Genomic DNA, 18,791 nt, shown 5'->3' on the forward strand with positions numbered 1-18,791 from the left:
CTGAAAGTCAACTGCACAGCGCAATCCAGGGAGAATTACAAAGTTCAGAGAGGAAAATAATCGAAGGGCCTCTACCATAAACACCCTGTACTGGGCAGGGGGGAGGTGACCCTTGCTGTGCTGATAATTCCCCCCACGCCACCATACACACGCATGCACACGTGCGCACACACACACACACACACACACACCAGACACGCTCACGTGAACACTCACCTGTACAAACACCTAATATACATGAACACGTGCAGGTGCATGTACCCCCACACGTGCTCACATATACACACGTACAAATACATGCACACACGTGCATATTCACATACCCACACACATATGCATGCACACTCACATGTACACACATACACACACACTATACATACACACAAATACACTCACATGTAAACACACAAACACACAGGGCCTTTCATTACAGGGTCTGTGCCAGGCCCAAGGACCCTGGCAGAGGCAATGGGAAAAACCAGGGAGAAAATTACATGAGGCAATGTTTGGCTTCAAATAAAAAAGCCATGGAATGTTTTCCCTCCAGTCTTGGTTATTTCTTGCAGGTCCACTCAGACCCGGATCATGCGGGGATGGCAAGGCATCTCAGCCTTGCCCAGAAGGAACCCCCAACCGTCCTGGCCCCCAAGGTGAACCAGCTGCAGTCCTCCCAGTGCTACCAGCCACCCGAGCAGGTGTGACGAGGACGCCTCAGGCAACCAGCACCCATGGGGGCCACAGTCGGTCTGCTCACGGCCACTCCTCCGTGGAATACACACTCAGCACAACAGGGCCCAGACCTGGGCCCTGGCACTCTGACTCCTCCACCACCCTGCTCTGCAAGCTTGGCAACATCACTCTCCAGTGGGCTCCGAGCTGCTCTTCCTGAAAAGATGCACATCTTAGAAGATGCAGACTAAAAATACTCCTGGCTTCTCAGAGCCAGTTTACAAAAATAATTATATTTTCCTTAAGAAAATAGATTAGAGGCAAGTATGTGTCCGGCTATTTTTAGTCCCTATTCAACTCTGCTAATTTTCTCTCATAATAATCACTGCAGACTTTTTTTTTTAAAGCCACCCCCCCCCCCAAACCCCGTTAATAATTGTGTTCTGACTTGGCCCAGGGCAGGACTTGGGGCGGGGGGAGGGCCACACAACCTTCCATAACACACAGAGATCTGAGTTTTGCCCCAAGATGACGACATCTGAATATCACTGGGACAAGGAACATCTGGCCATCTTATTGGAGACCAGCTCCAGGCTCAACACAGTATACTTTTGGGGGATGCCCTGCATATACCTGAACCCAAACCTGGGTGGTTCACAGAGGACATCAAACTGGGGTTCCTGCCCTGAAGGGGCCTACAATCCAGCAAGGGTTATATTGTGGGTTGAATGGTGGCCTCCCCCCCCCCCCCGAACGCCACGTCCATAACCAAATCCCTGAAATCTATGACTGTGACCATATTTGGAAAAAGGATCACAGCAGAGGTAATTAAGTTCGGGATCTGAGATAAGATCATCCTAGATTAGCCGGGTTGAGCTCTAAATGGAATGACAATTGTTCTTTGAGTTTTCCTTGTCTGCGAGAGGAGAAGACAGGCCCCAAGGATGAGGCCATGACCACAGAGAGAGAACTAGAGGATACGGTCACAGCCAAGGAACGCCAGGAACCACCAGAAGCCGGAGGAGGCCAGGAACAGATTCTCCCCCCCGGAGCCTCTGGAGGGAGCACAGCCCTGCCGACACCTTGAGTTTGGACTTGTGGCCTCACAGAAACATGAGGTGACAAATTTCTGTTGCTGGAAGTCACACCCCCCCCCCCCCCGGTCTGTGGTCATTAGCTGTGGCAGCCCTAGGAACGAATACAGGACAACAGAAACCACAGCCGCACAGAATAATGCTAACTGCAGTCCCACGATTACTCTCCCTCTGGCACAAAGGACCCGAGGCCACGCGATCACAGAGGCAGACCCAGGAAGTCACCCTACAGTCCAACTCAGGATGCCCCCTCTCCAACTCCTCCCAGCCCGGCTGGGAAGGCAAGGCCTGCATGATGCTCCCCAGGAGACAGGGACCCAGAGAGGCTCGGAGAGGGGCGGGACCCAGGACACCAACCCGCTCACCCCTGCTCCCAGGTGTTCCCTCTCTGAAGTATACAGCTCTTTCTGCTGACCCGAGCCCAAACCAACACCCTAAGGACACAGGAGAAAGGAAAGTGAAAATTGTCCACTTGCAGAATCTTCTTCCCCAAACTCTCAAGCTAGCAAAATGTTTAGCTGACTGCTAAAAATCAGCAGCCTGGGAGACAGGCCGTTGCTGGGAAGCACTTAGGAGAGACGCAAGAGGCCCTTACCCCCAGGGTGAGACCCTCAAAGGAAACGTACTGTGGGAGGTGGCCACTGGAGCCCGGCCACAAGTGTCACGTCTGAGCTCAGCGGAGCCGGGTCCCTTCCAGACCCTCACGTTCCACCACATGACTGGGGCCAGTGGTGGCCCACATCCCCGAGTCTCAGGAATCAGAGGAGAATGTGAAGAAACCGGGACTCTGGAGCACTGCAGCGGGAATGTAAAATGTGGCCACCGCTGAGGCAAACAGGTGGGCAGTTCCTCAGTAAGTCAGACACAGAATTACCATGTGGTCCAGCCATCCCACCGCTGGGTGTACACCCACAAGACCTGAAAGCAGGGTCTCGAACCAGTAGCTGCACACCCAGGTTCACAGAAGCACGGTTCACAGCGGCCACAGGGCAGGAACAAACAAGGGTCCATCCCAGGACGAATGGACAAACCCAATGTGGTATATCCTCAAGATGGGATAGTACTCGGCCTTTCCAAGGAAGGACATCCTGACCTGGGCTACAACGCGCATGAACCTTGAACTCGCTGTGCCCAGTGAAATGAGCCAGTCACAGGGGGAGAAATATCGTCTGATGCCACTTCAATGTGACACCCAGAGGACTCAAACTCACAGGGACAGTAAGGGGGAAATGGGGAGTTAGCGTTTCTCGGGGATAGTTTCAGTTTGGGGGAACGAGAAAGTTCTGGAGATTGATGGTGGTGGTGGGAGAACACACCACAACAGAAATGTACTTGATGTCACAAACTGTGCACCTAAAAGTGGTTAAAAGAGTAACTTTTGTATACTTTCCCATGACAAAAAAAAAAAAAAAAAAAAATCCAAGAGACCTATCCTCACACCACTGAGAAAGCATCCGTGGAGAGGGTGCACACAGAGCCCAGGGTGCACGGTAGGCTCTCATGCAATGGCTCCTTTTACTATCAAATCAAGACTTGGAGGCACTTGTTAATAAGGCATGAGGAAACTCGAGAAGAGGGTGCATCAGGGGGGCTGGCTAAGTACAGCTCTGAGGGCCGACTCATGCACCCCATGAGCCTGTCCCATCAGCCATTCCTCACACCCTATTAACAAAGGCAGTAATTAAAAATGTCTGGGCTTCATGAAGAGATTCCAAATGCCCAGTCTCCGAAGGTAGTGGCTCTGTTTTCGCATTAACCTCTTTCAAGAAGTCCTGAACCCTCTGACTCCTTCCGCGGAAATCATCAAGTACCGACCTTCTTATTATCCAGGGCTGGGGACAGGCCTGCAGTACCCTGGGGCTCCCACTCACACCTGCCAGGTAGAAGGCCAGCAGTAGGGCTGTCTGGGAGCCAGAGAGCAAGAACAGGAACAGGCTGTGTCTGCCAGACCCAAGGAGACCCGGGTTCAAGCCCCACGTCTGCTGTCCACCAGCTGTGCAATTTCGGACACATTCCACCATCTCTCTGGTGTGTCTCCTCACCTGTGAGCTCTAGACTAGGTTACTGCCTAAGAAAGAAGGTGCTGGGAAGACTGAATATCTAGGAAGGCCCCGCAGAGGGCCTGACACATGGTGGGGGCACAGAAATGGTAACCTGACCGTAACCTGGTGGCCCCATTGCCAAGTGTAAGAAAGACCCTGGTGCGAGAGTTAGCCACGGCCAATGCTTCCTCCCGAATTGACCACACACCATGGTCACATGCCGGCCCCTAAGGAGGGGCCTGAAGCAATGAGGAGGCAACAGCCCCCCTCAGGTGTGAGGTCAGGCTATGTGTAAAATCCCACCCAGAGGGACCCCTGCCCACCAAGGGTTTTTCCCCACTGATTTCTGGATGAAATTGGCCAGCGTTGATTATGTTTGGATAAACTATATTTCATGGTTTAGACTATTTGGGTTTGATTGTGAAATATGTACAGCACACAGCCCCTCCGCCTTGCCTGGCCCTTGGGTTTAAAAAGTCAACTACATTTTGTTCCCCCCCCCCCAAAAAAAAAGGCAACACCAAGAACACCTCAGGCTTTAAGGAGGACCAAAGTTTGTTTCTCTCCAGTGAAGAAAAATTGCTTCTAGGGGACTGCATACAAAAAATGAGGAGGCAGAGCACCGGTCTTGCTCAGTGGGTGGAGCATACGACTATTGATCTCAGGGTTGTGAGTTCAAGCCCTACGTCGGGCGTAGACATTACTTAAACATAAAATCTTAAAAACACACACACACAAAGTGAGGAGGTGATATGAGCATTTTGTGTCTCCTCTTTCTCTTGCAGACATGAACACGACCTTTCCTGGGTCTTCACCGTCTACCAGCATTTCCTGAGCACCTCCGGGGAGGGCCGCGCCTGCCTGGGCTCTGGAAACCCAGCGATGCGGATTTACATGGACCTGGTAAAGGCTGTGGTGAGGCCAGCTACCAGGTCCCTGCCTCCCAGCCAGACCCCAGAAACCCAAGCTGAGGGCGATGAGATGAGAACATCTCTCCCGGTGCCCCAGGCCTCTTCTTCTATGCCAGAGTTCCCTTTGGTGGACTCTCGAGGGTTGGTTCTCTGCGTTCCCATAAGGTACTCACAACTCGGACCCCTGAGGAGCACCCCGAGCTGGAGGAGGCTCACTGGGTCAGCAGGACCTCTCCTGGCTGACCCCCACATCCACGTCTGTCACTGGTCACATGCTGGAAGATTTCCGACCTCCGGCCTCACCTTCCCCATCAGGAAAACCCCAGAGGATCTGCAGGACTCTCGCTGCTCCTGGAAGCTCAGTCCTTTCAGTTTTCTTCTGCAGAGAAAGGCGTTCCTGTGCAGCCCCACCACTGCGGCAAGAGCCCCGCTGAGCTCGTTCCCAGGCCCCTGCATCCTGCCCCAGATCATGCAGCAGCACGGCTGGCGAACGAAGACCACAGGGACCCTCCCAGGACCATGTGTGAATGTGGTCTGGCTTCCTACCACGAGCTGCATTTCCAGTGCCCCTGTTTGAGCCACTCTGTGAGCCCAGTGGGAAGCAGGAGGGGAGAGCTACAAGCCCTGAGCCCCAAGATCCTCATGAGCAAAAGGGGGGCTGCCTCTTCTTAGGGGAGTTATGAGGATGGGGTGGCCTGAGCCAAGTGTGCATAGTGCCCAGAACAGTGCGGGCACACAGTAGGACTGCAGAAAACCCTGGCAAGTCACAGCAACAGTGACGGTGGTGATTTCCCAGGCAGCAAACTTGTAAAGAGATGGCAGCCAAGTCATTGTCATTGTCGGGCATCGGGCAGGGGGCACCCACGGCTTCTCAACAGCCCAGCTTCCTCCTCCTTGCCTCTCACACCTCCCATGGCCTCTGCTTCCCCACATGCTGGTGCTCAGCTGCGGCCACCCCAATACAGCGGCCCTTCAGTGGAACTTCCAGTGCAGGGATGATGGGCAGGGACTTCTAATGTCTACATTTCACAGGGAAGGAAACTGAGGCTTGCGGAGAGGAGGTGGCTAGCCCAGAGTCACATATTCACACCCTGGCACCTTGAGGACAGGGACCAAGCACAGTCCCACCTCTGCAGCTTCCCACAGTGCCTCTAGCCCTCCCAGCATTATGTGTCCACAGTGACATTTCGTTTCAAACACGAATCCATGCACAGAGCCCTGAGAAGGGGTGGGGCAGCCCGTGATCCAAGCACAGCCACAGAACATCTCAAACCTAGGACACATGGAGGCATGTTCCAACTGCAGATGGCAAAACCGAGGGTCCAAGGAGCTAAACGTGTGGGGCTCCTCAGGGCGAAGACTCTCTGCTGCCAAATCAGATTGTGGGCTTCATGTGGCTTCAGTTGGACAATGAGTCTCCTTCCCTAGTTTCTGGTCTGAACTCAAGTGGGGGTGATATGGTCTGGTGGGCAGAGCCTAAAGGGAACAGAGCCCGTGTCACAGTCTCTACCCCAGTGACCCATCTAGATCATGAAGGGGTTAGATGGGAGGATCTCCTGGACCCCTGACCCTAGGTCAGTAGAGATGAACCCAATCAGCTGCAGGTCACCTGGAGGAAACCCGTTTCTGGACTACTCCACGTGGAGGGCCCCCAGGCTCCAGATTCCCTTCAAAGCTGCAGAACGTGGCCGCCTGCCCCGAGATCTCTGATGTCGGTGACCAGTGCTCGTTCTTCACATCCACTAACTGCTTTAAAGCGCTGCATCCAGCGCTGCATTAAAAATTAATTACACATGCTATTTTATTGCCAGTGCATAATGTAATGAGCACCAGCTGTGCTAAACAGCCAAACTCCTTTTTAAGACAGCTATAAAAAAAAAAAGAAAGAAAGAAAGAAAGAAAGAAAGAAACTGCACTTCCAAATGCCTCTCCTGTCAGAGCAGAAAAACAGCAACATCTTGTACGGATTTGAACAGAATTCTTTGATTTAGCTCTGCCTTCAGAACGTCTGAAGGGCCGGCTTGGAGTGAAATAGAATCTGGCATGGTTGCAGTGGTCTCCTCTCCCGGACGTTGCTGGGACCTCTTTTATCCAGGGACAGTCATGCTGGTAGGTGCCCCTGCGCCGCCCCCCCCGACCCCCACCGCAAGCAACACTGCACTCCTTCTGGTCCCCAGAAATGCGGTGCCCTTGGCCCTGTAGGTGCTGGAGCAGATATGACTTCCCGGACAGTGGGCTTTCCTGGAGTCCTCCCAAGCCCTGCTGCCCTCTGCCACCTCCAGCAGCCTGGAGAGTCGGCTTCCTCCGTCCTGGGGGCCTTGCAGCACTCGGTGGCTTCTCCTGGTACTTCCCCCAATTATAAAAGGAGGCACCTGGGTTCTAAAGACAGGAGGTCCAGAGCAGCCTCTGCAGCGGTGTGATCCCAAAAAGCAGGCAGACACCAGAGCAGAATCCACCGAACAGGCATGCGAGGATCACCCTCGGGTTGTAAATGCCGGACCACCAGCCCCCTCAGCATTGTAGACATCGCAAGGCGTACAGATGACTCTTTAAATTTTTAATGACTCTCCTGAGAGCCCTTTTCCTCCAGTGAGCCAACCCCCATTGACACTGGGACCTGGTTAGCCCCAAAAGACTCACAGCAAACGCGACTTTGTGGAGGGAATCACAAGGGCACGTCTCGAACCTTTCCCGGACGGAGTGCTTCGGTCCACACACGTTCATCCACACTCACTTCTCTTCTTCCTCCACCCCCCATACTCACCCCTCCCTCCAGAGTCTCCAGGGAGGCTCTCATGCCCTACTGGGGAGCCCCTGCACCCCCTGCACCAGAACAGAGGCGGTGCACCCGTGGGGGCCTGGCGGGCGCTGCCATCTCGGTCAGCATCACCCTTTGGCTTCCCACTGGTCCTCCGGTGTTAATCAAACCCAGTTCAGAATGAAACTACAGCGTGCTTCTTGTTCTGGTATGAAATGTGCAAAGCACAGACCATATCATTAACATAAAACTTCCAGAAATAAGGCCACTTTCCAGACAGACTGTATTAATTGCATCAAGCTTCCACAGCTAGGGTGGTCTAATCCACAGTGTCCCATTGGATGGCTCCGGTTATAAAAACCAACACAAATGAACACTGGGATATAATTGAAGGAGGAGTACATGATAGATTCTACTGTTACACCCTACTATTTACTTACAGGTATTCTTTTATCTTTATTGTCCCTTTAACCCATGCCAAGAAACCCCAGACTAGTTAAATAACACAGCAAGCAATTTCAGTAGAAAAGTAAATTGAATTTAACTTTACAAGATTGCCCTGTGATTTCAGCATCTACTAATGACTGCAACTGACTCCTTCTATTAAATCCAAACACTTCCACTTCCCCGAGCTGGGATCCTGTGTGTTCTTGCATGAGACCTTGAACTTCACCGAGCACATGTATTAATCACGGTAGCAGATGACCATTTGCGGCTTTTAAATATGCAATGAGGTTTCTAGGTTCCTTTTCCACCTCGCGATGCTGGTACATGATCTGAGCCAGCCAAGAAGCTAAATGCCTGTAAGAATGGAACCTGGAGATCGAGCCTGATATAAAATCTCAGACACGTAACTGTGTGCTGTTATAAAACCCATTCTGCTCAAGCATGAATCAGAACTTCTACAGGGCTCACTTAGCATGAGACACTGGTCTCAGCACCTGGCATATATGACTTCATCTGATCCTCAAAACAAGCTTTCAAGGCATAAACTATCATCACCCCCATTTTATAGGTGGGGAAACTGAGGAACAGGGAGGAAAACGACTTGCCCAAGGTCCCAAAACCATACAGAACAGCAGCCTTGACTCGGGCAGGGGATGCACTCTGATGACTGCCTGACAGTCATGGAAACCCTGGAATGGGGAAAGGTTCAGGGGAGCCAAGGCCCAGAGGTTTCCGAACCGGCCTCCGACCACCACACCCCTGCCCTGGGGACCTGAGCTAAGTCACGTGCCCAGTCATCCACAGCAGCCAGTAACTGAAACAGATCAATAGGATCTGTTTTAGAAGTCAAATGTGGAGTCTCATTTTTAAACGTTACGTATATATCACGTGATACATATGAACGTGTGTAGACGCATTTATATTTCTTATTACAGAAGAGGAAACAGCCCCAGAGAGGGAAAACAGCTTCTTCAAGGTCACCAGCCAGGTGGAGGGAGGGCCAGGATCACAGCCCGAGCTTCTCGACTCCACGGGCGCGCTGGATTAGTTCCTACACGAAATGTCTCAGCGAAGAAACTTCAGTTTCCAAGGAACGCCCACACTCAAAGCCCTCCCAATATCTCAACAGAGTCAAAAAGCAATGAAGAGCCCAAGTGCCTCCTCCCCACCCCACCGTAACCATCCGGAGGTCTGGGGTGGAGGTCCCGGGAGGCAGGGCTGTCCGGGACGCTGCCAGCCAGAGAGGTACACAAACACACAAACCTGTGTGGCTTGCTCCCCCATAAAAATCACATCTTTCTATAAATAACTGTGAATGCCTTCACGGGCATGCAGTTAACCTGTGTGCAACATGGTTACTCCAGGGTTTTCCGTATTAATGTGAAGAGAGAGGTTCAGTGCATCCTGATCTGAAAAGAGACAAAACAAAGTAAGGACGGTGGCCCCTCTCTGTCTTTACAGAGGACTGCTTCTTCCTAACGGGTTAGTGAGAATTTAATGACTCCATTCCAACTACTGATTAAACAGGCACTAAAAACACTTCAGCAAACAGCCCAGTGCCAGGGACAGAAGCCACAAAGGGACAAAAAGCTCTGGAACAGGATATTTTCAGGTACTGAAACTGATCGGAAAGTACAGAGGGCCAACCTCAAGCAGGCTAAGTAACGGGGATCCAACACTGAGAGAGGGCAGCGCTGGGAATCACTGCCCAAGAGCAGGCCTCCGAGGAGGGTCAGGAAGGGCGGTCCCAGAGACCCCAGGAACAGAGCCCACCCTGCCGCGCTCCCCTCCCTGGACACTGACATCAGTTTGGGGGCTGCTCGCGGACTCTAAGCCCTCATGGCATCAAGTTCTAAAATCCAAGAGGGCCTCTAAGGCAGATGAGCCAATGCCAGAGATGAAGCAGGTTCTGGATGACCAGCCAGGGTCAAATCCCACCTCTGCCCCTCCGCCCCCTTCCAGGAGTCCTCTCTGCAGGTCCCCGTTCCCGCGCTCCGCATCTCCACCTGCAAGCTGCAGGAGGGCCGGACCCGCGGTGCCTGACTCCACCTTGGCTTGCACGGCGCCTGCAGATGAGGTGCCCAAGAAGGGGCTTTTCGTAAGAGAATGATCGGACGTGGGCTATGAGAACTCCACATCTCCGAGGCTCACTTACTCATCTGGAAAGTGCGGAGAAGAGAACCTACCTCCTAAGGTCACTAGGGAGATTAAATTCAAGAATGCACACAAAAGGCCCAGTGCAATCCCGCACACAGTAGGCCCTCCACACGTGGTCCCTTGAAGGAAGGGGGTGGCACTGTGGTTGAGGGCAAGCGTGGGAGGACATGTTGCTACCAGAGCCAACAGAGGGTTAAGTGAAGCCCCGGGTGCACCTCTGCCAGGGAAATCATGTTTCTGTACCACAGAACTTGACAAGAGTCTAGTCAGAAACACTCAGGCTTATCTTTGATAGCGCGACCGCCCGCGTGGCTGCAGGGGTGCAGCACTAACTACAGGAAGCCACGAGAGCAGGGCGAGCACCCGGACGAAGCCGGCATCCCTCGCTCAGCAAGCAGAGATCACAACGCAGCCCTACAGAGCTGGGATGGGAGCCCCAATCCCCCTGGGCGCTCGGGTGGCCCGGGGCAGGGAGTCGGCCGCTTTGCCTGTGGAGCCGACGCCTTCCTGGACAATTTTAGTCTTTGCTTTGTGCATTCACGGCATTAGCCCCAGTACCTATGATGCCGCCATACGCCACAGCAGGAGCTGCTGAAGGCCACAGGTCACCCGACCAGCAGGAAGGCCTAGGAGGCTCGTGCCCCTGGAGCTGGGGCTCCACCAGGGACCGTCCCTTGGGACAGCGTCAATTAAAGCAAAACCTGTCTCAGAAAGACAGTTTTCCCTTCACTACCCACATCAAGAGAAAGCCTGCAACGTGCCTGGTGACAAAGCTGGGACAAACTGAATCGGCCCCAGCTCTGCAACGGCCCCCCCCCAAACCCCTTTCCCGGCCCCTGCCCGGAAACCAGGCCTCAGGGCGCTCACCACCACCTGTGTCTGTGTCAGCATCCTGGCACCAGGCCCTGAGCAGGAGAGGCCTGTGCCCACAAATTCCAGGGACCCCAGGCCACAGCAGGAGTTTGGGTTGTGTTTGGGAAGAGAGGTGGGGGGCGCTGTGCCGAGGCTGCCCGTCTGCCCACCTGTACGATGGGCAGCCACACAGACCTGCAGAGAGGCACACAGCAGGGAGGTGTATGGCCCCACCCCACAGGCACCCCGCAAGGCTTCACCCCCTCCCACGGCCACAGCTGAAAGGTTCCTTCAGAGTGACTTTTTTGTCTCAAAGTTAATAGGCAACACATTCTGGCAAAGAGAAACTCAGCATTTTGGATGGCTCCGGCGATGTACACAGACAACCGGGGAGTCTTCCCCCCAGTGCTGTCGTCAGGGAGGGGGCAGTGACTGGGGTGGAGGGGTGGCAGTGGCGAGGGCAGAAGAAAACCTCAGATGTTAAGTGTTATCCAATTAAGCTTTAGCTAAACAGCCCAAAGAGATGAAATTTGGAAGCTGGAGAAATGCATTCCGGGAGTGAGACACTCAGAACGGGCGGAGGCGTCGGGGGAGCCTCCTGACCGATGGGGACAGGGGCACGTTGATGTGCTTCACCACTCCCTCTGTGCCCCCCCAAAATGCCTTTAGGGGTGGGACTGCACATCCCCCCTGGGGCCCCACCTTGCCCGGCCCACCTGGGAGAGGCAGCCGCCAGCTCGGCCCAGGGCACACCCCGCCATCCCTGGGAGCCCGCCCCCCCCCGACCGCGGCCGTCTGTTACCTGACAACTGACACTGGCATCCAAAGGGAGCCTCCGTCTGACCCTCACCCTGAGTCCCGTCACCCGAGACTGGGCGCGCGCTGCAGCACGGCAGGGGGAAGCAGGGCGGCAGAGCGCCCAGGGTGCGCAGAGGTGGAGTGATCACGGATGAGTGAGGGTGGGAGGAGGCAGCTATGGGGGCCGTCGCTGGCAGCTGGGCAGGCCTGCACGGCCCTGGAGAAAAAACAATAAAAAAGACTGGTCAGTCGGGCCCTGGACCGTACAAGGGACCCGGGGTGTGGGGCAGGGGCCCGGGGCAGAGAGGGGTGCAGGCCACCCTTCCAGAGTGGGAGGCCCCAAGGTGCCAGGTCCTGCAGGGAAGGTGACCGGGCACAGGCAGGGAGCAAGAGGCCAGGGAAGTGGGTGGGGGGTCTCATGGGGTCCTCCTTCCACAGCTGCCAGGATGGGCTGTCTTGGGACCAGACTCCCATCCCTGGGGGGGGGGGGGTGGCAAAAGAGGTTGTCAGGACCCTTGAACCCAGGAAGCCCCCCACCCGCCAAGTGGAGGCTTCTGGAGTGTTCCAGAGCTGGCTCCCTTTGGGGATTCATTCCCAAAAACCTGGGCCACCCCCCTCTGGAGGAGCTGAGAGGCTCCAAGCCACCACCGTCTGCTACATCAGGTGGGCTGTTGGTACAGGCCTTTGGACACCTCAATCTACCTCCGAGCACCTGGGCACTGGGTAACCTGCGGGCCTGGCGGATGGCCAGCTGGTGTCTCTCTCCAGCCCACGGTCCTCCTCAGCAACCTGAGCATCAAGCACATAGCACACAAGCCCCAAGGCCTTTCGGAAGGCTTTAAACGCCCCCCCAACCACCCCCAAGAAAACCCTGGCACTGCCCAGCACCCCTCTTCACGCCTCAGGCCGGCGGGGGGCACCTCCCCCATCTGACAGCCAGGATGCAGGGCCAGGAGCTCTCTCGCCTCGGCCCAGCCCCACGGCCCGCCTCGACTCCCCAGCAAGGCCTGCGTTTGATTTGGCCGTTTATCTTAAATGGCTAAGAGACCACCAGGGCAAAAATCTGTGTGAAGCCCTTGCCAAAACCACAAGTGAAGAAGCCCAAATTCCCTGGGTAAATAATTGAGCGGGGAAGCATCAGAGAGACAAAAAGAAAACACCAACAAGACTAGGGCAGCTGGGCCCCCGGCCGGCTCTGCCAAGGAGGCCACCCGACGCCGCTCACCACCCCACACGGGCCTGCAGGGTGGGGGTCTGCCCACCTCGGGGCCCCACAAGGGATTCCCCCACCCAGGAGAGCCACGGGGCCCCACAAACCCACTTCCGGCCAGGATCCTGTCAGGCCCCCTCCTGAGTGAGCCTCCCAACATGCCCAGGGGACAGGGCCTGGGAGACACACTACACAGACCAGCAAACCGATGACGTGACCAAAGCCCCACCAAACCCAGGCCGCCTGGCTCCAGAACCAGGCCTCTTCCACTACGGCACCTGCCTCTACAAACCAGGTGTTATCCAGGGCCTTTCAGAAGACCTGCAAATGTCCTGCCAAGAAGCCAAAGCCCCTGAAGACCTTGCAGGAGGCAAGGCTTGGGGCCCGGGGCGTGGCTGAGCCCATGACAGCCCCAGAAGGGAGGCATGGCCAGTGACCCCACACAGTTCCAGCCACAGACTCAGTGCTGGCCCCCATGTAAAGTCGACACCCAAGGCCAGTGTCTCTGTCTCCTCCTGGAAACCTGCCCTGGCCAGTCCTCTCCTAAACCCCTGCCCCAGCACTGGACACTGCACATTCAGTCCGGTCTGCATCCGCCTGCCTTTCACACCGTGGAAGGCTCCTGGACACGGCTTTGTGCTGAGCACCTACCACCAATACCTCACTCAGCTGAGAAAACCATCCGCCATCCCACAGGAGATACCGAGGCTCACAGAGACCTGGGACTTGAACCCAGTTGTGTCTCCAAAGCCTGGATATGCCATGCTTCCCCCTCGGGCTGCAGCTGGTGTGGAGGGACCAGGGCGCCCAAGGATGCTGAGAAGAAGGGCCACGTGGTATGGAGGGAAGCCGGAGGGTCCTTGGGCTCAGTCGGGCCATGGGAGACTGAAAAAGAGCAAATCCAGGCCCCCAGGTTCTGGGTGAAACGGTGACACAGCCACCACCATTTACCATGGCTGAGAAAGAGTGACCGGAGTGCTCAGGACTGCCTAAGCAGAAAGGGAGCAGAAGCCAGGTCTCCAAGGTTGAGAGGAAGGATCTACGGGCAGGTCCAGCCCCACAGCTCTCCTTCTGGAAAGGTCAGGCTTAGCCCAGAGCCTTTAAAGGCAAAGTCATCCCCCAACTCAGGTAGGGTTGGGGGGCCAAGCTGCCCCCTGGAGGGGCTTCCCTATGCCCCACTGAGAATTCCAACCTCACTGAAGACCACCTGTTCCAGGGGCTGGCTCAAAGGACGCAGGGGAGGGGACAACCAGGCTGAGACGCTTCTAATCCTAAGCTGCCCGCAGAGGACACTCCAGTTGCTCTCAGAAGGCCTCTGCCCTGGGGAATCCCTCCCCCCCAACCCCCAGCAGCCTAACCCAAGGGTGGAACTCCAGAAACTCCAGAACTTCTCTCCTGAAGCTAGAGCAAAAGCTGAAGGCAATGCTAGAAGCCACCCACTGTGTGACTACAGTAAACGTCCAGAGTTGGCAAAACCACAGAGACAGAAAGTAGACAAGTGGTTGCAGGGGCCAGGGGCGGGGAAGTGAAGGCTAATAGGGACACGGTTTCTTCCTGGGGTGGAGAGAATGTTCTGGAATTAGACAGCAGTGGTGATGGTTGCACAACATTGTGAAGACACTCAAAACCACTAACTGTACACCTTAAAGTGGTTGAAAGGGCAAAGTTCAAGGTGAGGACTGTCTGGCCTCGGCACCCATCCCAGGCCACCTCCCAGCCCTTGCCCATCCTCAAGGAAGGAGCACCTGCATTCAAGTGCAGGCAGGAAATCCAGAACATGCTCGACAGAGCCCTTGAGGCCCAGTGACAACAGACTGACACACACAGAGGAAGCCTGAGCTCAGATGCAGGCCTGGAGCTGAGGCCTAGGCCCAATCCCCTCTGCCATTTCCTGGCCACATGACCCGGGGTGAGTCACTTTCTCAGAGCCCCGCCCTTAAAGGAAGGTCAGGACAAGCCTGGCCAGAGGCTGGCTTCCAGTGAACATTCACGGAATGGCCACTACCATCCATTTATTTTCCACTCTGGAACTGTTCCGGCTCCCTCCCCACAGCCTGGCAGGGAATGTCTGTCGGGTGTTCTCGGCTCTAGAAGGCACCCGACAAAGCTCTGCAAGACACTCTTAAAAATTACTTCTTTTGAGGTCTAGGTGGGTTCCCGTCTGGAATTGGAACGGCACCCGAGGTATGTGGAAGAGGGGCACCAAGACGCCATGCCAGCTTCATGCAGGATCCAGGTGGCTTAAAAATAAAACCCTGGCTGGCTCGACTCCTTATCATGGAAGTTGGCTTTCATGAGGGAAAAGAAACAATGAACACATATCATTTAAGGCCAGCAGCCTTTTCCGGGAGTAGGTGTTATGAACCCCCCATGAACGAGAAAACTGAGGCTCACGGGGGCTAGAATGTTGCTCTATGCCTCCTGCACAAAGAGGCACAAAAAAGTCCAAAAATAAGATCCCTAAAATGTTTCTTAAGCTCCAAATCGGGGCACAAGGCAGTTTTTACCGCATGCATTCTGAGGGTGTCTGTAACCGGTCTCCCTTCTAAAGGGGCCCTGCAGATGCTCCTGCTTCATCCTCACACATGCGCACTACCCCGAGAGCACGCCCACACCCACCGGCGGCGCGTAGACACACAAACACGCGCCTGGAAAAGCCCCAGCCTGGTGGTGAGGGGAAGGTGCGCCCTTCCCAATGCTGGATCCGCGGGCGCCCCTCCCACATGGGAGGGTTAAGGATTCCTAGCTGGCGAGAGGAGCTCTGGAATACACTGGACTGGAGATGTAGATTTTTTCTCCCTACTGGTGCTTTTCAATTGATACATCTTTTAAGCCAAGAACTCCTACTGATAGTGCAAAAATGAGTCATAGATCAAGGAGGGAGACAGACAGGGAGTGAGCGCTTGTGAGTGAGGGCCACTGGCAAGGAAACCTGACAATCCCTGCGCCCCCTCCCCCCATGCCAAGACATTAATTCTCACAAGTCGGAGAAAATTACTATGCATGAATGCAAAAAGCATGATCAGGAGTAATTAACATGGCTTCATATGCAAATTTTATTAATGCAGAAGTACAAAGTCATTATGCAAATGAAACTTACGTCAACTCTCTTGACAAATATTCATCTGAGGCTCAAGTTTCTCCCTTTTTATTTATTTATTTAATTCTTCTCTCCCCCACCTTTTCCCACCCCCCACCCGTTCTTTTTTTTTTTTTTTTAAGAGGTAGGGGGGTAGTGCTGGTGACCGGTGACCACTTCGGCAGCAGCAAGCCACGAGGACTGTTTGACAAGTTCGCAAAGTTGTTTTTGAACCAGAGAAATGTATTCTTGCATTGTTGATTTTTTTTTTTTTTTTTTTGGTTGTTGGCAGGTACAAGACAGCTCATAGGAGAAGAGGAAAAAATAAAAAAAATAAAAAAATAAATTAAAAAAAAAAAGCTCTGAGCAGGAGGCAGCCAATCAAAACGCCAGAGCCTGTAATGAGGGCGATTGATGGCTGTTTGGCTTTTACTGCAGGGTAATGAACTAGAATCCAGTCTGAGGAGGGGGGGGAATATGAATATTCATGAGACTGTGCTCCTGCCTTTGATGATTAAAGAAATTTTTAATATTCAAATAAGCGCTTGCCAAGTGATTAACAAAGAACATGCACGCAGAAATATGGAAATGGGAGCCGGGAAAGATTTGAGAGGCGAACAGACTGCTGGAAAGGCAGCCCCAAATTTCATAAACAAGATCGGCAGATAACCCAATTCGCACACAGGCAAATAAAAACATTTCTTTCGGATCGCTTAAATATTTTGCCAGCTACTTTGTCTTAAGGATGATAAAAATGCTATGTATTAAGGGGGGAGGGGGGAGAGACAGAGAGAGGGGAACCGCATGAAGTCAGATGCGCTGCTTGGTGCTTAAGAATCTAACCCAAATCTAGCCCCCCTCCCCCAACCCCGACGGGAAATCAGGACTCTTTTTCCGGTTTGCTAGAGAGAGAGGATGGAGGGAAGCCAGCTCAGACTTGAAAACTCAATGCTGGAGGTTCAGGCCTGCCTGCTTTGGGGTACCCGCCGTGTGGCAGTGATATGGGCCTGGGCTGCCACATCACGGCTCATAGTTATTTGTTGCTTCTAGGTTGGCCCAAAGGCCCAAAGACGGTGGAGCGTGCTATCTCTGCGGGGCAGGAGGTGGTGAGCCTCTTCTGGACTTAGGCCCTGGTCAAAACACAGAAAGAAGGTGGCCACAGGGAATAAAGGGGGCACACACATCTTGAGAAGTTGAAGGGCTTCACACTTCTGCATGGGGCCTGGCCTGGGCATCTTCAGGGCCACCGAGGAGAGGGCACCAACCGATCCCGCAGGCTTCATTAGCTGTGCGCTAGGGCCGCACGCTCATATTTTAACAGCTCCACCATGGGTTCACATTGAAGCACATAATAACAGTATTAGCTGGTAAAATGATCCTGCAGTTAAAATACATCTAATTAGCAGCCGATGACATCCATTTTGGCAATTTCCTATTTGAAAGAAGTAGAGTGCCACCTTAAATGAGACAGGCAGTGGGTACTCACCCAACAAGACCTAGCCTTCCCGTGTCTCTCTCTCTCTCTCTCTCTCTCTCTATCTCTCTCTCTCTCCCCCCCCCCTTTTGGGGGTTGGAGGGTGGCTGAGACAGCAGGAATAGGGAAGGATTCTAAGCAGACTTCTTTGTTACTCAATTTCAGGGCTGCATGGGTCTGGTGGAGGGGGCCCTTAGAAAATAAATTCCCTCACTCCACAGGTATTATTTCATCTTCTTCGTTTTTAATCACTGAGGTCTGGTAAGCAGCAAAGGCCAGAACTTATTTTTCATTTCATTATAAAATACATCATCATCAACAACGACAAAGCAGAAAGGGAATCCAAGCATATATGTGAACACCGTAAGTCATCGTGGAAACCTGCAAGGTCAGGACAGGTCCCCAGGACAGGCCAAGAGAGCTGGTGGGTGTGCAGCATGGCTCAGCTCAGTGTGCCAGAGCATTTGGGGCATGTAGAAATTCTCTGCAGGGAGCTGGGACTGCCAAGTCCCACCTCCCACTTCTGGATTCTCCTTCTAAGTCAGGCAAGTATGAGCGCCCATCACGGTCTCAGGTCCTTGCTGCAACGGGTTTGAGTTTGGGGGTGCATGTGTTGGTGTCCTTTAAAAGAGGAGCAACAAAAAGGGCAAATGAGGTCTCACCAGGGTTTGCACAGCTGTGTTTAAAGACATCCTTCAGGGCCATCACACAGGGGTCATAAAAACAAAGATCCAGCCGGAGCCGGGCCTTTACTCAGGCTTCCTGCTGAAAACAGTAGCCCTTTCACGGGCCGGGAGGGTGCGGATTCCTTCTGATCCAGGTAAGAAGGCCTGACTGGCTTCCCTTATCACTGCCCGGACATGGTTGGACCTAGAGAGGGCCACTGCAGGGTGCCAGGCAGCAGGGAGAGGGGTGGGCTTGCCGGGGGCCTCCAAGAACATCTGTGGGCTTGAGGCCGGTCCAACTGCCACTTCCCCAGTGACCATCCAGAGACACCCCCCCCACACACACACACACACCGTCACAACCCTTTGGGGCCACCAGGGCACCAAGAAGGCTTGGCCACATAGAGGAGGCAAGAAGCACATCCCTTCCAGCACCCTGAGACAGGCCACCTTCTGCCTGGCGCCTCCCCCTTCGCACACTCCTGAGATCTGTCACAGTGAATCACCACTCCAACTATTTTTGCTCCCCAGCATGCTACACATTTAATGTATCCCCAAAAGGGGAGAAGCAAGGCAAAGGAACAATCGTGCCTGTGCACCCCCCGCCCCCAATGCTACCCAAACCAGTTTCTCTC

At 54.0% G+C, this 18,791-nt stretch overlaps 1 protein-coding gene across 4 annotated transcripts in view; it reads right to left on the minus strand.

The window, feature by feature from the left end:
- Positions 1–18,791, minus strand: part of BCL11B (BCL11 transcription factor B) — a 93,524-nt gene that overhangs the window by 41,192 nt on the left and 33,541 nt on the right. For 2 of the 4 annotated variants that reach the window (XM_025869384.2, XM_025869383.2), the window contains exon 3: positions 11,733–11,945. The exons of the other annotated variants lie outside the window; for them this stretch is intronic. In XM_025869384.2, coding sequence (XP_025725169.1) covers positions 11,733–11,945 — 213 coding nt within the window. The remainder of the gene's footprint in view (positions 1–11,732; positions 11,946–18,791) is intronic. 4 annotated transcript variants of the gene reach the window in all.

This window comes from Callorhinus ursinus, unplaced genomic scaffold (assembly GCF_003265705.2).
Source record: "Callorhinus ursinus isolate GAN/ISIS: 27379988/994484 unplaced genomic scaffold, GSC_fseal_2.0 scaffold8, whole genome shotgun sequence".
NCBI lineage: Eukaryota > Metazoa > Chordata > Mammalia > Carnivora > Otariidae > Callorhinus > Callorhinus ursinus.